Source organism: Condylura cristata, unplaced genomic scaffold, assembly GCF_000260355.1.
Source record: "Condylura cristata isolate star-nosed mole 26May11 unplaced genomic scaffold, ConCri1.0 scaffold00017, whole genome shotgun sequence".
NCBI classification, from domain to species: domain Eukaryota; kingdom Metazoa; phylum Chordata; class Mammalia; order Eulipotyphla; family Talpidae; genus Condylura; species Condylura cristata.
This window is the reverse complement of record NW_004567118.1, coordinates 34,498,857-34,522,271: the sequence shown is the minus strand read 5'-3', so window position 1 is coordinate 34,522,271 and position 23,415 is coordinate 34,498,857. Positions and strand designations below refer to the sequence as shown.

General features: G+C 49.1%; 1 protein-coding gene across 3 annotated transcripts in view; it reads left to right on the top strand.

Annotated features, from left to right (window-relative positions):
- ABR (active BCR-related) overlaps positions 1-23,415 on the top strand; it is a 173,049-nt gene that overhangs the window by 70,366 nt on the left and 79,268 nt on the right. For all 3 annotated transcript variants that reach the window (XM_004684812.2, XM_012726279.1, XM_004684813.2), the window contains exon 2: positions 9,000-9,184. In XM_004684812.2, the coding sequence (XP_004684869.2) occupies positions 9,000-9,184 (185 nt within the window). The remainder of the gene's footprint in view (positions 1-8,999; positions 9,185-23,415) is intronic.

Sequence of the window (23,415 nt, the reverse complement as noted above, 5' to 3'; positions counted from 1 at the left end):
TGGTTCTGGGCTGAAGAAGAAGCCACAGGATGGAAAGCAGAGGGCATGGTTCTCTCCTGGCCACCAACATGCAAGGCTTACTGGTCTCTCTGGGCCTTTTATTACTTATTTGCTCTCTGAGCTGTCCCTTCCTACTTTTCAGCACTAGATTAAGAGTCATTTAATTTTTCATAAATACCCGAAGGGTTCATGAAACCGTAAATGGGAGAGGGACTCTGAGGAGGCTGTCTCAGGCAAGTGGCAAGTGAGGTTGGAATCGAAGGTCACCGTCATAACGGTCCTTTTTGATTCTCCCCTCTGTTGCTCTGGGGTGAGCAGCATTTCCCACCAGCATGCAGGGAGGGGAGGGAGAACAGAGCCTTAAATCAAAGCAGTCCGGGATCAAGACTTGTTATATTTCTTGATAGTTTCAGATGGAACATAGGAAGCAAGTCAAAGCTGTTAATTCTCACAATGGTTAGAACTCCACAACACGGTGACTTCCTGGCTCCATACCTAAGTCACTGAATTGGTTGTTATGTAAAGAAATGGGGAAGGGTTTTGGAGGGGGTTGTATCAACCAGTCAGCTGTTCTCTAGCACCTGCTGTGCCTGAATAGGGCCCTGAGTGCCAGAATAATACCAAGTAAATAGAAGAGAGCCAGTCTTGTGCTCCAGACTCCTGCCACCTAGTGGGAGAAACCAGAATATACCACTGTTCAAAAGAATTCCAACTTTTGGCGTTTCTTTGTAGAGGATTTTTCTTTCTTTGGTTTGATTCATTGAATGTTTTACTGTTTGTGAAATACCTTTTTTGTTTATTATGTCTCATTGCTCTTTTGAGCAGCCTTTTGGAGTGGGCAGGCGGCTATATCATCCCATTTTACAGATGAGGGAGTGGAGGGTCGCAGAGACTGAGCAACTTGCCAAGAGGTGTATGGATTTGGGACCACACCCTGGGCACTGTAATCCTGAATCAGGGGTCCACTCATTGTGTCCCACTAACTGGCTGGTGGGCTACTGGTAGTAGGACAACTGAGAGTGCTAAGTTCTACTTGGGGTAAGGTCCATGTTGTAATAAATGTTTGTTAGATGACCATCATTCATGAAGTAAGCTTTCCTCCATTAGAGCAAGGTCATCTGGCTCTCTACACCATTATTCCTATAAGTTAAGTGGGCATGTAACTGCCTTTCCTATAAGTTATTAGGAATTTTAGGTCCCTTTGCCAGAGGGGGAATTATGTCAAAGTACAGTACAAAAAGCAATGAACTCGATCCAAAGAGCACCGGTTTTAAGTTGTGGTTTAGTTGCTTATGTGGTTTAGCTAACTGGCCAACCTTTCTGAGCCTCAGTTCTCCCTGTGTAAAACAGGGAGTAATAGCTACACTGACAACCTCCCTAGGTTATGAGGATGAAATGTCCCTGCCCTGGGCTTGCTGGGTGCGCTGTGAAACAACACAGATAACCATCAGCGTTTCTCGTGCACTGCCCAGGACCTGGACACTGGTGAAACCTCTCTCTGTTCTTGGCCCAGGGCTGAATGGCAAGCCCCAGCCCCTCGCCTGCTGCTCCTGTCCCTGCTATGGATGCCCCAAAATCTAGGTTTCCTTTGTCTGGGGCTTTGAAGCCCTCTGCTTCTCTAGGCTGGCCGCGGCCTCTGCCCCTCTTCCCCAGGGAGCCTGGAGGTGGAGAATCAGATCCTGTCTCTATGGCAACTGGAGAGGCCAAGTTGCACCCTGTGGGGGGCCTGGAGTCAGTTCCCAGCACTGGGGGTGGAGCCAGAACCCAGAGCCCAGCTATGGGGCTGCATCTCTAGTCAGGAGCTGCCCAGTCAGTTGCCCTTTTGCTGGGTGGTTATTGCCCTTGCTCCAGACCTACCTGGAGGCCTCCTGTAGTCCAAGTGGCTGCTGGCACCCCAAGGCTGGCGGCCCGGTATAAATGGGGGCAGGGCCTTCCGTTTCTGGGCACAGTTTATAGTCAGAGTAAAGCCCTTTCTGTCCACTTCTGCTGTCTCTTCCCAGGCAAACTTCTAGTCTTTCAGACTTAATCCAAACCCTGCCTCTGACAAGCAACATTTCCTGCTCTGCTCCTGTCTTCTCATACTGAATGACTGATGCCTTCTTGGGTTCTTCCAGGGAGTAGTTCCTGATTTTAAGAGCCCTGACCTCAGGGTCCTTTTCTTGAATTAAAGATTCTCAACTGTACAAAACATTAGAATCACCCGCAGACTTTGACACAGGTCATTTCCTGCACTGTGGACCCTGGCAGCAGCCAGCCTGCGTGTTGGTTCTATTGTTGCGGTTCTGTTGTTGCAGGCCACACATCCTGGAGTCAGATGACTGCTGTCCTGGTGGTTTTCCACTTAGCAGCCTTTGAACTTTGGGCAAGTGACTAACTCCCTGTGCCTTTATTTTCTCAGAATCATAACAGTACTACTTCCTTGCTTGCTAACTTTTTAAGATTTATAAAGTGCACCTTAACCACTGTCCAGATCAAAATATAGAACATTCTGGCACCCCAGAAAATTTCCCATGTTTCCTCCCAATCACACCCACTGCCTCTCCCCAGGTAACTTCTACTGTGAACTTCCTTCACCTTCCATCCATTTCACCTGTGCTTGAGCTTCATATAATGCAATCCTGCAGTGTGACAGGGTGTATTTTTTCTGACACACAATAAAAATGTGGATAAACCTAAACATTGATTATATATCACAATAATAATTTCCTGGTTTTATTCAACATAATGATCATAAGATTCATTCATCACAGGGTTGATCTGAGGGTAAAATGAAGTAGCGGCTAGCCCAGAGCCCAGCACAGTCACGAAGAGCAGTGAGCAGGCCTGGGCGGGCGCCAGGGGATCCTGGAGGAAGAAATGTGAGCTCTGGCTCCCTGAGGACTTTTGCTTCTGCTTTGGTGGGAATGATAGTCAGACTTGGGCTTCTCCCTGCGGTCTCCCAAAGCTCTCCCATCTCTGTCCTAAGTTCTGTGGGAGAACATGAGTTTATCTCCCAATAGAATCCTTTGCAGCACATGGAGCTTGGGCCATTTCACACCTGGCACTTAATTTTATCTTGCCCCCATACATTCTTAGAATGTCCAGAAAGAGACTGGAGATTAGAAATCTTTCCCTAACTGTCCTAAGCATCTGTTTGAACTTTGGGGATACCAAAGAATATAATCTTGGCTGTGTCTACAGGTCACTGGTGCCAGATGGCCTCAGGGGAAGTTTGTAAAAAACTTGACTCCCAGGGCCTCCCTGGTGGCAGCACAACCGTTTCAGCACAAGTGGCAGGGCGAAATCTTAAAAAAGTGGCCACATGGTGAAATCTTAAAAAAAACCCAAAACTTGACACCTGGATGCCTCGAGCCATTCGGGCTCCTGCCTGTCTCTTACACCTAACAGAGTGGTAAAATGAGGGCCGGTTTTTTTGAGTTGAACATAAGCCAACCTTCTTTCCTAAGAGAGCATGTCTGAGAGCTGGTTGGCTCTAAGTCCGTCACTGGTTGGCTCATAGCCTGCTAACTGGCTTGGCGACCATTACACACTTGTTCACATGTGGCCCCACCAGGGTGACTCCTGGGTTCTCTGGATGTCATAGGGTTCTGCCTGAATTGTACCTCAACAGAGGAACACAGGCATTGGGAGGAATTATCTAAAGTTAGTGATATACCCCAATGATGAGCCTGGCAAGTGGGTGATGGTCCAAATCAACAGTTCTGCTGAATCCTGCCTGACTCTTCACTCTGTTCACAAGGCCCTCCATGTGCTGGTCTGTGCCCACTTCTCCAGCACCGCCTGCCCCCTCACACCCTCCTGCTCACTCAGTGTTCTAACCAAGTCAGGCTATTTATAGTCCCCTTAAGGGACCCTGCTGTTTCACTCTTTGTGCCTTTGCCAAGCCTCTTCTCGTTGCCTAGAACTCTGCTCCCGTTCCCCATCTGCCTGGCAAGCACCCACATATCTTTCAAGAGTCAATTAATATTATTAATAACAGCAGCTAAGATTTATCGGGTGCTTACTATGTGCTAAATGCTGTGCGTGCCTTGTTCATTTTAACCCTTGCCACAGTCTTGCACATGAGGTCCCCTTGCCATCCTCTTTCACATTCATTCATTTCACCAATACACATTTATAAGTGACTGCCTTGTGCCAGGCTTTCTTCTCAACAGAGAGTTTAGGAAGTGGTAGAGCCTGGATTGGAACCAATACCCATTTATAAGTGACTGCCTTGTGCCAGGCATTCTTCTGAGCAGATAGATTAGGAAGTGACAGAACTAACTGGAACCTAAATAGTGAGGTCCTCACTATTAGCCGCAGCGATAAGCTGCCTCCCTCCTGATATTAACCAGCCCCTTCCAGCTGTTACCCACTTCCTTTTCTCTGTCTCTCTGTGCCTATTAGGTACTTCTTTGATCCTATTTAGGATATTTTATTGCTCATTGAGCTGCCTTTCTCTACTGGGCTGTTAGGGCATCACTTAGAATGTGCCAGAAAGTCCAGCATGAAGGGGCTTATATTTTCCACTTAGCAAGAAATAAGGTAGACTATTTCTAGTGTGGCTCAGTAACTTAACATCAGCATCAGGGAAATATCACTGGTCTTTCTTGATTATTTCCTCTTGGCAACAGTGTAATTCCCATGGTCACATCCGAGTTCGACCTGAGACTTTTTAATTGCCAACGTAAAGGCTGTGCCATACATCTCTTGGGTCTCCTTGACTAGAACAATGATCAATCCCCTTTGCAAAGAGGCAGAAAGGCAGAGAAGGTGGGAATGTTGCCTAGGACTGGATACATTGTGATTCATATAAAACCTTACCAGGATAAGGTAATCAGGGAAGAAGAAAAGATGGGTAGGAGACCAGCAGTGTCCTAGAGAACAGAGACCATGTATTAATTTATCACAAGTTTCTGGATTCTGGGTGTTCTATGATTGTCCTGGGTTTTTATTGCCTTGAAGGCTTACTCTATGCATCCAAAGACATTACAATTTTCTTCAAACATAGTATCATGGTGTGTATTCTATTATTAGTCCCCCTTTTCACTTGATAAGATGATATATGTCGTCCATATAATGTTTGTGGTTACATAATAGTCCATCTTGAAGAAATACCATAATTTAGTCAAATAATCTCTTATAATTAATCATACCAGTTTTTAATACTTCATGATCTTAAATAGCCTTGTGATTAATAACCTTATAACTTTATTTACATTTATGATAAATTTCTTTGCACCCAGCCTCAGGTTAAAAGCTATGCCAACTATTAAAGCTTTTTTATATCAGTTACCACATTGACTCCTGAGAAGTTGTGCCCATTTTTAAGTAAGCCAAGAGTTTCTGATAGTGGTTGTCCTCTGACATCTTTGGACACTTTCTTAATCCTTGCTGATTTGATAGGAAAATTGCAAAAAATACAAGTTTATGTTTTCTTTGATTACAGGTGAGGTTAGTACTTTTAAAAATATATGTACATTAAACATATATAGTTCTCATTTAAATTTTCTGTTCATTTCTCATGCCCAGAAAGTTGTGGCATTTATGTTTTTCTCATTGGCTTGCAAAAGTGCTTTATATATTCGGGAGACAGGAGGTCCATAGGACTGGGTGATTCTGAGCTGTATTTGAAGGCTTAATAGGATTTTACCAGGTTGACTAGGAGTTAGGAGGATAGTCCAGGATAGTATATATTATAAGACAGCAGAATATTACCCTGTAGAGCTAAAATAGGGTTTTAACTGTGAAGTGCCTCAAGCAGATGAGTTTGGGCTAGTCACTTCAAGAGAGTGGGGAATTGCTGGGTTTTGAACAGGGCAGGAACATGATCAAATTTGCTGTTTGGCTGCTATGGCGAGAGAGTATTGGTGAAGATGGTAAGGAGGAGGAGTGAGGACATTTAAAGATGTAGGAGGTGAGAAGCAGGAAGAGGGAGGAATCTGGTATATTAACATCAGGAAAAGGTTGGATTTCAGGTTTTGAGAGTAGAGATGTCGAGGAAACAGATGCATCTGTAGCCCAGACCTCTCCCTGGGGTATAAATAGAATTTGGGAGCAGGTGCAGAGTAGGGGTGACAGAAGTCTGGGGTCTACCAGTTTTCCCCATCATTTTAGTATGAAAAAGTTCAAAACACAACCAAGCGTACACCCTTGTATTCACACTGAGACTCTTATCTACACTTGTTTTGTGGCATATCGATTCATCTCTCTCCCATCTTACTTCTTGTTTAAGAGTAAGCTGCAGATAACCATGTACTTCTCTTCAACACTTCAGCCTGTATATCATTAACTGGAGATCAATATATAGTGAGATACACAAATCTTAAGTGAACCCTTTGATGGATTTTGATGAACAAAGACACTTGTGTACCCCAACTTGTGGCAAGAGACAGAATATTTCCATTTCCCCAGGAAGTTCCCCATGCCCTATTCCTGCCCCCATTCCCAGAAGCAATCACTACATCCCTTTTTTTTTCTTCCAGCCACAAGCTCCGGGACTGCATATAAGTGGAGTCACTCAAGATGGACTCTTTCGTGTCTTCTTTTACTTAGTGTAGTATCCATCAGAGCCTTTGTTGTCATTGCTGTGGTGTCAGCATTTTGTCCTTTCTTCTGTTGTAAGGATGTAAATGGAATACTCATGAGGGCGGGGGGAGGGATACTCATTTTAAGTGAGGACAGAGAAAGAGATTTACAAGGAACAGTGAAGGCAATAGGAAATGCCCCCAACCAGAATGTCAAGGAAAATCAGGTCAGACTGCACATAGCATAAAAACTAAGACAGTGACTTAAATAATAGGCATTTTTTTCTTGTTGTTAATCTCATGTTAAAGAAGTCCTAAGGTAGATAGTCCTGGAGACAATACAGCAGCTTATTGTGCCATTAGTGACCAGGTGTCTAGCTTCTGCTCAGCCATCTTTGGTAGAGACCTCTAGCCACAAGGTTGCCTCATGGTTCAGTATAGCTGCTGAAGTTCCAGCTTTCCTAACTGCTGTCGCAAGTGACAACAGATGAAGGAAGAATGGAGAAACCTTCCCAGCCACAAAAGTGTATCTTCCAGTTAAAATTATCTTTTAGCAGCCTTCCTTAAAAGTTCCACACATATCCACTTAACTAAATCTCATTAACTAGAACTTAATCCCATGGACCACACCACTAGGAAAAGGAGCTTTCTAAGCTAGCTGCTGGGCACACTGCAACTCCCAATAGAATGAGATTTTTGTTCATAGAAAATGAATATTGATTGTCAATAGCTTCTTCTGCCTTCTTGCTTCTGAGATCTGATAGTCAAATCATGGCCCACTCAGTTTTCCTGTCTGTGACCTCTCATAAATGGAGGCCTATACTTGTCAGGTTTCCATCCTTCTGAGTTCCCCAGCCTTGACTCAGGGCACTAATAGGACAGCCTAGGGGAGAGATGGCAGGTGTTAGATGGTACCATGTTCCCTCCTTGTGCTTCTTCAAAGCAGGGCTCATCAAACACCCCAGTCTTCTCATAGTGCCAGACTCAGGCAGCCTGGAAGCTGCTGCTCCTCTTCCTCCCTCCCACCCCCTGGAAATAGCAGAGTTGGCTCACCCTCTGCCAGCCTCCAGAGCACTGGGTCCTGTTTCCCGGGTGCATGACACATGCTGAGTGGCTCATCACCAGCTCTGGTGGTTCTCCATGTGTGTGTCAGACCTGCGGGGGGAAGAAACAGTCCATGTCCTCTGACAGCTTAATGGAGAGGACAGTGGGAGCAGGTGCAGCAAGGCTGAGGGAAGCTCTCGGCTGCCAAAGGGCCAGATTGGACTGAGTATGGCCGTGGCCTGCACCCTGTGACCTGTTGACACCATTCTCAGGCTGCCAGCTGCCATGGGGCTGGTGTGTTGTGACAGAGGAGCCAGGGCCCCCTGCAGGGAACTTGGCTCATGCCTCAGACCTGAGCGGGACAGATTCCCCTGCTCGTTCATTCTCTCTACACTCATTTGCTGAAGCCTGCTGCATGTCAGTCTGTTGGTGCAGACCTGAGACACCCAGTTTCTGCTCCAGGAACTCAGGGACCAATGGAAGGATTGATGGGGCACTAGAAAGCCATGTGCTATAGGAGCTCTGAACTGCCAGGGAGATCATCCCGAGGAAGTGATGTCTGAGCAGAAATGCCCCCTCACTGGTGGGGTTTGACCAGGGGTCTTTCCGAGGTGCTGTCCTGCATACCCAAGGACCCAGGCTTCTGTCCCCAGGAGGGATGTCTGTGCATGGACTCTGGAACCCGAGGGTACTGGCAGCACCAAGGAGGTTAACTTCGACTTCCTGTGGCCTTTTCTTTCCTGCACCTCTGAGGGAAGCCTACATGGAAATTATAGAAATAAGGGCCTGCTTTTGAGGAGTCTGCTGTTCAACGGTGTCCCTGCCAGGCCTTGGGCCGCCTCTCGCCCACGTTCTGCCAGCCTAAGGCTCTGATCTGTGTGGAGCCTTGTACCGAGGGGTGAGGGCTCCCTTGGATATGCAGTTCCTCAACCCCCCCCCCCCACCCTGAAGCCTGCTCTGGCTCCCTTGTAGAGATCTGTCTCTGTGTACAAATGGTACCCCGGGAGGAGGGACTCAGGAAGTGACATCGTTTGGCCCGCCCCCACCTCCTTATTCCCTATAAAAAGCAAAATGGTGACTCAGAGAGGAGAGTTGGAAGCGTCCTGCCTCCTGCTCCCACTGTTAATTTTTAGACTTGGAATTGGGCAGCAGGCAAAGGAAGCAGCAGCTCGAAAGACGCGACTGACATGCTATTAAGCGGGTGGCAACAGCAGAGCCTCTCCTCCCCGGCTCCCGGCAGCCTCTGAACTGCAGCGCCCAGTGCCTGCTGGCACTTCCATCCCCTCACGGGACCTGGGTCCCCACACAGCCCCTGCCTGGGCCAGGCGGCCGTGGATGCTGTGGCCGGGGGCATGGCAGCAGGGGGCCGCCGCCGGCGCCCACTGCGCTACCAGTCCCTGGCAGCCCTCGTGGAAGACTCTCAGTGGCCTTTCTTGTTCCTTGTCTCAGACTTCAGCTACGGGGCAGACGACTACGACGGAGAGGGGAATGAGGAGCAGAAGGGGCCCCCAGAGGGCTCAGAGACCATGCCATACATCGATGAGTCGCCTACCATGTCACCCCAGCTCAGCGCCCGCAGCCAGGGCAGTGGGGACAGCATCTCTCCCACCCCGCAGGAGGGGCTGGCACCCGGGGTAGGTACACCTGCTTTTCCCTCCTGAGTTGGGGAGAGGGGGCTTCGGTGGAGATGGCGGGGTCTGTAGGCAGGTATGGGTATCATGGGTCGGCTCTGCCTAAGAGGATACTTTGTGGACTGGGGAGACTGGGACCTGGCTGTTCTCAGTGTCTTTAGCATCTCATTCCTGTCCTGGGCCCCTCTCAGACGAGGCTTCTTCTCCCCCCACCTGCTGCTCTCTCTGCCTCCTTTACCAGCCATCTGCTTCCCCTGCCGCCTGGCACCTCACCTCCTCATTCAGCTTTCCCTTTCAGCCCCTCTCCAGTAGAGTAGGACTCGGGAGGGAACAGGCTGTTCTCTTTTGGTCCAGGCTGGACAGGGGTGCATGTGACCTGTGGACTGAAAATGTCCAGGTGCAGCTGTAGCAAAGCCAAAGCTAACTGGCCTGGTGTTTGTGGTGGGGTGGGGTGAGCTGCTTCTGTGACATTCCCTGAGGACCACAGGCCTTGTCCAGTCTCCTGTTGATTCCAGAAGAGAATGAACCCTGGTAGTGTCCATCTCTTCTCTTGTTGACACACTGGAGCTCTGCTGCAAAAGGAAGCACTTTACAAGGAATATTAAATAGGTGCGCCAGGCAGGCCAGGGAGATAGAAATGTGCGGAGGTTTGCAACCTTTGTAATTAATGCACTTCCTGGTCACAGGGACGCTCTGTCTGGACCCAGCTTGTGCACGTGCCTCTGAGACACCTGAGCAGGCAGGACAGAGATTCCTATGGCTGTTTTCTGCAGTTTGGGAGAATCAAAGCTGTTCCTTCTTTTTTAACGCCCATGGAGAAGCAGCCACTGGGATGCTGTGAAATGTCTGTTTCCCTCCTCCGGGGCCCAGCACCTCTCACTCCAGCAGCCAGGGGCCTGCCTGGACACTGCTGACTCTTAAGAACCCCTGCATCGCATCCTATTTTCTTTGGCCACCCTCCACCCTTCCACGGAGCTCTCACCCCCTCTTCACACTCAGGGGTGGCTGTTATAGCCTTTGGCAACAAGGGCCTTGGCAACCGGCTTCCCACTTGGGGAAAGCCACATGGTTGCCATAGCAACAGAGGCCGAGGCAGAGATTAGCGGCTGCCTGGCAGTGCAAGTTTGGGAAGGGATGGTGGGGCACCACTGGGGGGTGGAAGGCATGAACAAGAGTGGTATTGGTCATGTTCAGACCCCCTCAGCCTGCCTCCTGTCAATCTAAGGAAGGGTGGCAGAAGTAGGCTTCTTGCTACTGATAGAGGAGAGGGTATTCTAGGATCTGAACTGAGGCCAAACGGATGCAAAAAGAAACTCTTGCTTTCCGTCTCTGCCACAAGGGTTCACAGACCTCCTGGGAGACATTACCCCATGTGAGCTGAAGAGGGGGTGTCACTGTAGGACCCAACAGGGGGCCAGGGATGCTGGCTGTGAGATGCTGGCTGTGAGTGGAGGACTTGTACCCCAAACATGCTGAAGAGAAACACGCCTTTACCATTTCTTTGCTGTCTTCCTGCCTCCCATCCCCATTTCTTTCTGCCTCCCATCCCCATTTCTTTCCCTGGTCACACGACCACTTTGCTGGGTTTATGCATACAGAACTGGGGTACAGGCCACAGGGGCAGGGGCCGTGAGAGGATTCACCAGAGACAGAGTGGGGAGCAGAACAGGCCAACAGATGAAGTACACTGCTGAGGGGAGCAGCGGGCGGGTCAGGAGAGGTCTGCCACGCCATATGGTCTCCTCCGGGGCAGGTGGGAATCGAACTCATGTGGAAGTGGCTTTAGCTTCTTAGTGCTGCGCTTTAACCCGCTGCGCCACCAGGGAGGGCCCTTCTCCTTCACTTTTTAGACTCCCTGTGAAAGGTATTGTCAGGTGCTTTCTCTGGAGATACAGGTCAGCCATAACGGAGAAGTGCCTCCACCCTTGCTCAGACTTGGCCCATTTTGCTCACTGGCTCACAAGGAAATAACTTATTTTGAGGACTTTAAAGTCTAGAGCTTGGGAGCCAGCATTAATTTCTACATCACTGACTAGAATTCATGCAAAAATAGGGGTGAGAAGCCTGTATTCAACTAGGGGCTCTGGTGGAGGTCTGATCTGCTGCCCTCCTGAGTTGCATTTGTGCCCTTTCTGCTGGGTCACTGGCCCCACCTAGTGGACTCTTCAAGTATTGCTGTTCATTTGGGGTACCTGGAAGGAGTTGACACACTTCTTCCCGCAGTTTCAGTTAAGAAAGCAAGCCCAGATTTCTGATTCTTGGCTCTGATGATTCTATCAGGCAGGCCCCCTCTCTTCCATGCTTCCTATTGGGGTCTTAGGAACTGAGGAAACTTGGGTCAACTTAGGTAATTATTCTAAATGTTCAGATATCTGACCTCTGAAAGTTGGGCTTTCAACACTCCACCCAAATATGTAGCCAACCTGTACCTGGAACCCCAAGATTTGGCTTTTGCACTAGTCAAGATTCTCCAGAAAAGCAGAACCCTGTGTGTGTGTATGTGTGTGTGTGTGAGAGAGAGAGAGAAAGAGAGAGAGAGAGACAGAGAGAGAGACAGAGAGAGATGGTGGGGTGGGGAGAGAAAGGAGGAAGGAGGAGTGCTTGGCTTGCTCTATCACAGAGACCAAGAAGATCTGCAGTCAGCAAGCTGGATGTGTGGGGAACTGATGCATATAGCTCCAGTCTCAGCCTGAAGGCATAAGAATGGGTAGTCAGTGATGTGAGTTCCAATCTGAAACCAGCAGTCTTGAGACCTAAAAGAGCCTGTTTCTCAGTTCAAGACGGAGGCCAGGAAAAATCCCATGTCTTCACTCAACAGTCAGGTAGGAGGAGTTCCTCCCTCTTTCTGCTTTAGTCGTTTCCTCAAGTGCTAGGGAGGGCAGACTTTACTCAGTCTACTGATTTACTTGGTAGTCTCACCCAGAAATGTCCTCACATGCATACCCAGAATAATGTTTAACCAAATGTCTGGGCATACTGTGGCCCAGTCAAGCTGACAAATGAAATTAAGACACACACTTATGGGCCCTCCCTGGTGGTACAACAGGTCAAAGCACAACACTGTGACACTCTCCACAGTCACTGCAGCACAAGTTTGATTTCCAACCTGAGAGCTGACCCACGTGGCGCAGCAGACCTCTCCTGACCCGCCTGCTGCTCCCCTCAGCAGTGTACTTCACTCAATCTGTCTCTTCTGCTCCCCACCCTGTCTCTGGTAAATTCTCTCATTCCCCACACCTCTGGCCTGTACCTTAGTTCTTGTATGCATAAATAAATAAATCTTTAAAAAATGATTTAGACTAACTCTCCTCAGAGAATGGAAGGAACATGCCCTATGGATACAAGGATATTTCCTACTCTAACTGGGAGGTTCTGGATGAGTGTCATAGCCCCTCCTGAACCCAAGTTTTCTCATCTCTAAGTAGAGCTACCCAGAAAGCTATTGGAAAGATAGAATATGATAGCACAGGTGAGGCCTACAGCATTGGGCCTGGCTAGCTGTGGGCGCTCAGTCCTTGGTGACCAAGGCCCACACACTTCTCAGCAGTCTTCAGAGGAGCAGAGCCAAGAACATTGCCAGGACCTGTTCTCATGAGTATTTGCTGTACAATGACTGAATTGCTTTTGCAACCTGGCTTCAGTGGTGGAATCATTCCTACCAGGTGTGATAGCCTTGACGAAGTCAGGTCTTGACAGTGTTGTCAAGACACATATTCCTCACCCCCAGAACGTCCCTGGAGCTGTACAGCCCACAAAGGTATCAGAGTGACACCTGGATGTCACACTGACAAGGGTGATACTTGCCCAAGACCCATTATTCTCAAGCCAGCAGAGCAGAGCACCTTCCAGGGCTGGGCCGGGACCACTGAGAGTGTCTGGTTGCACCTTGGGAAGGAAGGCTAGGGATCTCAGCTGACAAGTGGGGACACAGGTTCTTCTGCCAAGACCATGGAAAGCTGCTTCCCACAAGCTAGACATGTCTCTGCCTCCTCTCAAAGGCCCACAAGGCAGAGAGACCTGTTCTATATCAGCTCTATCACTTTTTAGCTGTGTAACCAGAGGGATGACGCTCACCCTCTTTGAACTCCACCTTACTCTGTAAAAGTACTGATAATTTCCTCTCTCTCTTCCGCTTTCGCACCACTGTGGTAAGATTTCCTTGAAATGGTGTCAAGAGAGAGCTTTGAAAGTGTAAGTCCTGATTGCACATTGGCATGGGCTTCTCAGTGTCTAACTCATTTGTACGGAACTGTGAGGGAGGCACCGTGATCGCCTTCATTTTACAGTTGATGAAATGGAGCTTCAGAGAGGTGAGATTATTTGCTCAAGAGCAAATAGGGCTCTGGTGGGGCCAGAGCTTTATTTAAACTCAGATCTTTATTCTGTTGGAGGCTGTGCCATGCGACCAGGTCCATGTAGACACCATCTCCTTTGTGAAGCTTCTGTAGACCATCGCTACACCCTTTGCTCTCTGTGAAGTGTCCACTGTTACTCTTGGAGCACATCTGCACCAAGTCCTCATCCCTGTGACCCCTGCCAATAGTTCCTGGGCACCAAAGGTGTCTGTGGAACAGAACTAAGTAGCAGTGGGATGGCCAGGGAGGAGAAGGAGCGGGCAATGCAGTCTCATGAAAGTGGGATGAATCGCTATCCCCTCTTCTCCCTGGTTCTTTCTGTAGGCTTGGGGTTTGGGTTTAAGGATGCAAAACAAAGCTGCTTCTGGAGGACTAGAAAGCCCACTCCACTCCCTTCAGATGGTGTGGGAGACCCAGATGGGTGGGTGAGCAGGTAGCAGTGGGCTCTGTCCCCTCGGGCATTTCCAGCTGCCTGTGGTATCACTCACACTCTCCCCAGGTTGTCAGTCCTCATCTCCGAGGCTTGCTCTGCATTCCTCCCCTTGTCTGGATCTTCAAAGAAGACTAACAGGCTCCTCCTGAGTGTCTGGCGAGTATGAGGAGCCCGTGGGCTTCACTGACACCTAATTCCTTCAGCCACTAGGGCAGTTCCCCCCCCCCCCATTTTGTCGATGAAGACACTTAAGATTCAGAGGAGTTCCTTCACCTGTCCTAATTGAGAAGGGGGTAAGTAGGAAGCACCTGGCTGGGACCTGTCTTCCTTCCCAGCCACACCTGGCTAACCCGGCATCCCTGTGGCTCTCACACCCTATTGGGTCGCCCACTGCCTGCTAGGGTGCTGGGTACACTTCAGCTATGTGTTTCACATCTGCTGATACTCCCAAAGCGACCTTTCATCCGTGAAGGTTTCCTCATCTCCTGTCCGCCCCAGGTGCTTTGGATGTGAGGGTTAGCCCAGTCTCTGCCCTTGAGGCTCTTGTGCCTTTGGAGGTGGGGCAGGAAGGAAGACTGACCCACGTGATTATACCCACGGGGGTGGTGGTGGGTTTTAAGTTGCTGCCGAACTTAGTGCGAACCTAGTGCCCTGACAGCCCCACGGTGCGGCGTTATGCAGAGCTCAGCCGCCAGAGGGCAGCAGCGACCGGCCGGTGCGGAAGGGCCTGAGCAGCCCTTCCGCCTGCTGGCTCCCGTCCTTCCGCAGGCTGTCTTCCATGGCTGTCACTCAGTATTCACACTCATGAGTCTTTCTTTAAACTTGGACCAGCTCTTGTTGACCTTCCACCTTCAGGACTGTGATGGGTTGCTTTATCTGGAGGGCCACAGAGAACCCCTCACCCTCCTGCCAGCATGGCAGAAAGAACAGAAACACTGAGCCAGCACTTCCTAAATGCCCGTGCAGTTAGAGTCTGTGAATACTAACTTTCCCTCCTCGCCATACACAGCCTTGCATCATAGGCACCATGACTGCTCCCTTTTTACAGATATGGAAACTAAGGTGTAGAGGGGCCTATAACTCCCCTGAAGCCCCACAGCTGGTATGTGGTGGGCTAACAGCCACCTCTGCTACCTCTCCAGACCATGCACCTATAGCATCCTTGTTTTAGCTCTTCCTGGCAGCCTGGAGAGTTTCATCCCCAGCACCATAAATGGGGAGAAATATCCCTTATTTGGAGGAGCTGTGGTAAGGACCAGGGCCATAGATAACCTGTAAGTGCTGAGTGTCCTTGCTCTGGTCGTCCTTGGACCGTCCCTTCCTGGCCTGGCAGAGCAGGCTCACCTCCCAGCAGCATTCCTAACAGGTGAAGACTTGACCTTGACTGTGCCTCTGTGGGGCACAAAAAGGAGCACTCGCCCACTTTCTGTGGAAGAGCTCAGTCAGGGCTGTTTCCCATCTGGCCTCAGTTTGCCCTTCTATCCATTGGCCCTTTCCAGCCCTGCTCGCCTTGGGGTGGGCCCTACACCCCACCAGGGTTAAAGCCCTGAGGGAGAGTGCTGGGAAATAGGTGGAAATGGTGCTTGACCCTCTCTTCTCAGTGCCTGGCTTCTGCTTCTGGGGGACATCTTGAGCAGGGTTTGTGCTCTGGAAATGGCCGGGTAATTCTTTGGTTTTGACATTTTGAGATTTTTCGCCACTGCCACCCTGTGTGTCTCTTTGTCCTTTCCCTCTCTCCTTCTTAGTGCCAGGCCCTCAGGATGTTTTTGATGTCCTTTGGTGTTTGAGAATGTTGACCTTATGTGTTTAATCTGCAAACGTTCAGCATTTGTTTTAATCATTCTGACTTACTGTGCTACACATAATTCTCTCATTCCCTCCATTTTTTTTGGAAATGGCTGCATGTCACCTTCTTGGAACTATCTAATACTCCACGGTGTGACTGTACCACATCTTCTCGACCCATTTGACTGCGAATGGACATTTAAGCTGCTTTTATGTCTTAGCTATTGTAAATGACACCACTTTAAACATTGTGGAATATAAGGGGTACTTTGTTGATGGCTGTGGATAGATTCCCAAGAGTGGGGTGTCTGGGTCATGTGGTGTTTGCATTTTTAATTGTTGAACCAGTTCACATTCCCACCAACAGTGTAATGAGGTTCCTTTTTCTCCACATCCTTTCCAGCCCTCCTTTTTGGGATCTTTTTAAGAGATGCCATTCTTACAGGTGTGAAAGATAATTGTTTGTTGTGGGAGATTATCCTGCACATTGCAGGATGCTTCACAGCATGGCCCCTTCTGGTAGCTCAGCCTTAGTTGAGAGCCACAAATGTTTCCGGTTATTATTACTGGGTGTCTTGAGGAGCAAAATCATTCCTGGTTGACAACCACTGGTCTAGAAATAGGTTGGAAACATGAGTGTCTCGGGTGGTGGTTGTAGGAGGAGGGAGGGAGGGGAGCTCCCCCCCCCCACGTAACCCCCCCATCCCCGGGACCTTTGGTAAGTGGGAAAAACAGGTGGTCAGGAAAGACTTAGTAAGTGGTAATGATCCTAGGAGGCTTACAGGACAAGGTAGGGATCTCCCAGGGAAGGTCAAGATACTCAGGCTTGTTGGATGTTCCTGCAAAACCAGTTGTATGATATGGGCCCTAGGGCTGAGGTACAGACAGCCATCCCACAGCCTTGAGGCATCTTATTAGGGAGGTAACTGGGGCAAAGGTGGAGGAAGGCTGCTTACTCTACATCCTTTTAGACTCTTTGTATCTGAGTGTTGAGAAAGTACTATCAATTTAAATTATTTTAAAGATTGATTTATTTATGCATACAAGAACTGGGGTACAGGCCAGAGGTGGAGGGGAGGAGAAGATTCACCAGAGACAGAATAGGAAGCAGAACAGGCAGATCCACTGAAATACTGCTGAGGGGAGCAGCAGGACAGGAGAGGTCTGCTGAGGTCTGCTGGGTCATGTGGGTCAGCTCCCTAGCCAGGGATCCAACTCATGCTGTAGTGGCTGTGGCTCGATGCATAGTGCTGTGTTCCAACCCCTGCAACACCAGGTAGGGTTCCCAATTAAATTTCTTAAAATTTATCTTGTATTACCTTGGAGGACAGGATAAGGACACAGTTACCATGAGATAAGATTTGAATAAATATTTTTTTAAAAGTATTTCAAGTATTAGAATTGTCCAGTAGTAGAACAAGTAGTGAGTTTCCTGTTCTTGAAACATTCCTTGGAAGTATTCAAGCAGAGGCTGCAAACTGAAGGTAGAGAGGACGTTCCTTCCTCGGTAGGACTGTGGGTTCCCTCCAACCCTAGAGGGCCCATAGCATATGATCAGTTTCCATAGAAACCATCCACCCACTCTGAACTTATCTTGGGCAATCCCTCGCCTTGCCCTGTAAGTTGTCTGTGGTCTTTCCTACTCCCTAACTGTTTCTGAACCCTCACTTTTTATAAAGTACTGTTGTGGGTACTATGGAGAGTAAAATGTGCCTCTCACCTCCCCCCACATACATATTCCCACAGTTCTTTTATTTGTTTTTGTTAAGAAGAAAATAACATTTTTTTCCTCCACCACCGCCCTTTCCCACCCCTTCCTCTTAACCTCAGAGCCTGTAGGACCACAATTCTTCTATTCAAGGCTATCTCTGCAACAGCCTTGAGATAGATGTACAATGTCTCAAGGGGGAAATCATGTGACATCCAGTGAAACAATCAGGGAGGGAGCCATGGAGTGGTAGCCTCAGAGAGTGTTTTGCCGGGGCACTCATGAGGAAGAACATTTTATAAAAGGAGGTGTGAGTACATCCCAAAATGTGGGAAAACCTCTGGACCCAACTTCTGAACTCACCCCCACCATCAAAGAGGAGGTCCTGCCACCTAATACGCCAGACACTGCCCTGCCTGTACGGTCCTTACTGCAACTCTCGACGTAGTGTTATAGTTACCCGCATTTTGTAGATGAGAAAACTGAGGCCCAGGAAGTTTAAATGACTTGTCCAAGGTCTAACAGCTAGCAAGAAGCAGAGCTGGGGTTCAAACCAGAATCTAGGAGAATCTAGGGGAGTTTTTTTGTTTCTCTTTGTTTTACTCTTATAAACAGTGTCATTACTGGCCAATAGTCAGCATTTGCTTATGTAGTTAGACTCTAGATGCAATTTTTGGAGTGACTTAGTATAACAGAAAGGGTAGGCTGAGGGAAGAGAATGGTATATCAAGATGATGAGCCTGATTCCATCTGCAGCTATAACTGACTACACCTGCCCTTGGGTCAGTTCTCATTGGCCTCAGGTCTGTGGAGCTCCAGAAAATCTGGAGGTGGAGCTTGAGCCAAGAAAGTTGGGAGGGCTAAGGATCAGCAGAGGGGAGGGTGTGGGTGCTTTAAGCTAAGGATAAGGCCTGAAAGTGAGAATGTGGCCAGCCCTTTGTGTGTGTTTGGCTGGGTTGGGGGGGCCTTCCTGTAAGGGGAACACAATGAATGGCAGAGGCTGCTGTCAACAGTTTGGTCAGGTTGAATCATCAGAAGCACCCACTGCCATGTCTGGGCTGACTTGATGGCTTCCTGCTGGGCACAGAGTGAGCAATGTTTCAGAGAAAAAGAATCTGATGTCAGTGGGATTGGTCATGTCACTCCCTGCTGAGAACCCTTCAGTGTTTCCCCTTTATTCTTATGAAAAATCCAGCCTCAGTAAACTGTCAAGGCCTCCATGACCTGGCCTGGCCACTTCACGCCTACTTATCTCATCACCAACCCCCCAGCTAGAATGCGAGCTCCACGTGGGAGAGTTGTCAGTTTTGTAACAAAACAGTGGGGTTCATGGCAAATTCTAATGTGGAGAACTGTGCCTGGCTCATAGTAGGAGCTCAGGAAATATTGGCTGAATGAACAAATGAACCCAGATCAAGTTCATTTCATTATGCCACACACAGCAAGGCTAGACCCTGCTCATTTTAGGTGTACACTTTAATGTCCCCTCTTCTAGAGAAACTTCTGTGTGGTCCCCTCCCCCCCACTTTTCTGTGGCATGTGCACCTATCTTGTGCCCTCAGAACTCACACCCCCAACCATAGCTCTGACCTTTTTTAAACTTCTTTAATTTTCCTGACTACATTACCAATAATTCTAACTTTACAGAAATCTATAATAAAGAGAACTTCTGTTAAGGGTTGGTTGTATACTTTCCTTTCTCCATGTGAGATACTACCTCTCTTTTTTTTTTTTTTTTAATGATATTCACCTTCTTCCTCATCTTATTTTTTTCCCACCAAGAAGATCTGGTGTATAGGCCAGAGGTACAGGGAGGGAGCTGAGAGGATTCACCAGAGACAGAGTGGGGAGCAGAACAGGCGGGTTAACTGAAATACACTGCTGAGGGGAGCAGTAGGCGGGACAGGAGAGGTCTGCTGCGCCATGTGGGTCAGCTCCCCTGGGTGGTGATTGAACAAAGGCTGTAGAGGTGATAGGGCTGAGACTTAACCTCATGCCACCAGGGAAGTTCCCCTATATGTCTTTTCAAGCAGGATCATGCTACTGGTACTGCTACGCAATTTGTTTTCTTACCTAGTAAGTTTAACACCTAGCATATCAGTAATTAAGCACCTACCTCATTCTCCATGATTCCATGCAGTGTTTCACTTTATGAATGTACTGTGTTCATTTATTTAACCAATCCTTTAAGAAGCTTATGCTGTTTCCAGTCTTTCAGTGGTGTAAACATCACTGCAGGGGGCATCTTTGTACATTGATATTTATGTTCTCGTAGAAATATTTCTATAGTCGAGTCCCTTAAAGTGAAGTTGCTAGGTCAGAGGGTTTTAACGTGTAAAATCACAATAGATATTTCCACAGACCTCACCACTATCATCCTGTCCTGGCTCCCCTCCCTGGTGTGGCCTTGGCTCCCTAGGTCTGTCCCTGAGGCGGTAGCTACGTGGAGGGAGACAGAGTGCCCTGTTTGCAGCCACCCTCTGGATGGTGGCACGGAGCACTGTACCTAGCAGGCACCGATCACCATTGACTGAGTGGATAAGGGAGGGACACACAATTGTAACAGGTACAGGTTTCAAAATGAATGTGAGAAAAGCCCAGTGGGTTGAGGGAATGAACCATCACTGGCTTTGAGAGAGTGGGGTTGGTGAATGTCAGGGGTCTTAACTCACACCCCTTGCTTTTTAGAGGAGTCCGTGTGCCCACACCCTCCACGGTGTCCGTCTAGTTCTCCAAGTCCGTCACCTGCCCCTCCCCTTTTCTGTCCTTCAGCTGTGCTTGCAGGCTTCCTTACAAGCAACTCCTTTCTGGCTTTCCTCCCTCTGCCTAGGAAGCTTTTGCCTTTTCAATATGCCACTCAGAACCACGCTCCTGTAAAGCTTCTCCTCTGAGGCAGGGTGTCCCTTTGTCCTGCATCTTCACTGTGCTGATCAGGGAGCATACTGCCTTGTTGGCTTATATGTCCTTCTCCCTGTGGTGTGAGAGCACTCTAAAGGGCTCCCTCTGTCTCCCAGATTAGTATGCTTGTATCCCAGAGCACTCTAAAGGGCTCCCTCTGTCTCCCAGATTAGTATGCTTGTATCCCAGAGCACTCTAAAGGGCTCCCTCTGTCTCCCAGATTAGTATGCTTGTATCCCAGGCCTTCTCTGGGTGTGAATCAACAAAGGAATGAACAGATAAGTGGACAGGTAAAATCAGGAGTCAAAATGCAACATTGTTGGGGTGTGGTAGGTGTGAAATGCTGCAAATCTGGATGGTGGTGGTAGCTTTGGAAAAGGAAAAGAAGGAAGAACCCAAGGGACTGGGTAAAGGGGATGTGGGGCCTGAGGTAGGAAGAGTCACAAGATGGTGGCTCTGCCAGCAGAAGTGGCGAAGCCAGAAGAGGAAGCCGTGTTTTGGGTGGGGGAGGGACACTTGTCTGGAGTCGAGGAACCGTGGCTGGGAATTCCAAGTGAGAAGGTCCAGCTGACAGTGCAACTTGGAGCTGAGGGAGATGCTGGAGGAGCAGCTGGTGACCAGCTGCCTTGGTCTAGGATGAGAAGGGTAGAGAGCAGAGGGTTGAGGCTGAATTCGGGGGACAGCAGAGGCAGGGTGACTCCACATTTACAAGAGGCAGGAGAAAGACAGGCCAACCTAACTCAGAGTAGTGAGAAATATCACCTGCATGGCCCTGGGAACCAAAGGATCTGGGAGTACAGCCCGCAGGGACACTGAAGAGTCCGAGAGGCAGGCTCTGACTTTGGAATCGTGCAGCTTGGGAGCCTTTAGAGTGGGCTGCTTCTGTGGGGATGGAGGATCAAGAGCCAGACTGAAACAGAAAGAGCACGGGGTATGCTGGGAGGAAGCTCTCAGGTCCAGGGCTGGCTCAGGGCATGTAGGGGGAAGGGAAGGAGTGTTGTGGGACTTGTGAGTCACTTCCCCTCCAGGGGAGGACTGAAGGCCTCTGAGAGGAGTCTGTGTGCCAATAGTGATGGAGGGCATTCTGGTTACTCACTGGAATTTCCACCCAACTGGGGTGGGGTGGGTGGGGTAGAGATGTCTTGGATGGTCAGGGAGCAGCTTTTGAGATGTTTTTAAGGTTTGGGGAAAGAAGTTGACACCTCATGCCTCTTAGGGTGGGGGAAGGGACACAGAAGGAGTCCTTGGGGTTTTACACTCTACAACAAAGTCACCTGCTTGTCTGACTGGTAGGAGCAGCCCATGCCATGCACTTGGCTCCTAGGCAGAAACTGTAGAACAGAGCCCTGGGCTGGCACACTTATGCCCTGGGGAATGCCAGGCTTGGTTGTTCCCAAGCCTTGCCTGCCCAAACCAAATGAGGAATTGTGGCTGAAAGGGCCCTTCAGATGTGCCCAGCTATTTATAACTCAAGCAGGGTAGTTACAAGGGAAAACCAGGGAATGAGGGAGAGAGAGCAGGGTGCAGAGTGCAGTATGTACTTCTGTGGAACCTTGTGGGCCAAGCTCTTGACCAGGGCCTATCAGTCCTGAGGCCCAGTGAGCCCACCCCAAAATGCTGGGTCCACATTTCAGCTTTGGTAATAGGCCAGTGACAAGGACAGGTTCTCTGTTCCAATCAGTGCTCAAAGCTGCCAGACACTTGGGGTGGGGGACAATTCAGATAAGAAGCCATGTCCATTCTTCCTTCTCCTTTTCCTTCCTTTCTTCTTCTTAATTAACCTTCTTCCAGCTTGACCTCAGCAGGGGTGCCTGGTGGAACAGAGAGGGAGTTATACCAGGAGGACTCAAGATGGTGCCTGGTTGATCCTCGTTTGGAATTTGTTTCCCAGAGTTCCAAAGCATCTGACTTTTCCCTGTGGTTATACAGTTGCCCCCGATGGGATGTGACATGCATGTGAGGGTACTGGTGACAGACACAGCTCAGTCACGGAGTCACTGAGAGCCATACTGGCTGGTCCTGGCAACAGTGTACTGGGAGAGAGACCTAAGAGCTGAAAGCATGAGTTAGACCTTGAGGGAGTCCCTGGCTAGAGTCAAGGTTCAGAAGACGAGGTTGAAGGGCTCAGCTTGAGTGGGCTGGAGTTTCAGGGCTTACCACCTAGAATCCTGGTTGCTGCCATCTGTTACACAAGGCTGCAAAGTTGAAGTGGTGAGTTGGTAATATGTGAAACTGAATTTGTTTCCAAGAAGCCTGGTCCAGTGAAGAGATGGGGCAGATGAGATACCGAGGGACACCCCTACTCACCTATCCATTCTTCCCCACAACTCTTTACCTTCCTTCAAAGACACTACCAGCTGCAAGAAGGTGGCAACCAGTCTCAGCCGCATTCAGTTCACAAGTGTGCTTCATTCAGATTGCACTGTTTGGCGCATTTTAATGCATTGTATTTACCATTTAAAAATTGAGAGATTTCATCTAAGAATCCAGATTTTCAGTTTCTCCTGAACAATCTGAGCTGGGGTAACCAGGAGCCTGCATTGCTCCTGACTGCCTTCTGGAGCTTAGTGGCTCTTTCTTCAGTTCACCCATCCTTGCCTGGCTCACTCACTCACCCATCTTCCCTGCACCCTAAGGAGTGCTGGAGTCTGTCAACTTTGCCCTAGGCCTTGTGCTGTGAAAGAAAGAGCTTTTCTTGGGTGCTGCCTCTAAACTCCTCTCCTATGAGAATAGGCCTGTGTGCCTGTCCTGGTCAGAGCCAGGGGACCAGAACGTGCATTTCACCCCCTGGATGGCTTTAGCTTCTGGAGATTTGAAGAAGCCCTGGGGAATGTGTGCGCCCCCCTAGTGGGGCTGCCCTCTTGGAGTGCATACCCCTCCTGTTATGGTGAAAGAGCCCCAGGGACCTGGCGGTGTTCCACTCAGCATGTGTGAGTAGATGTGCGGGCATTTCCCAGCCTCTCATCAGCATTTGTGCTTCTGCTGTAGTGAGGCAGGTCAGGCTCCCCTGCACAAAGCATTTTATCTCCAACCTGGGGTGGGGGGGGGGGGGGGG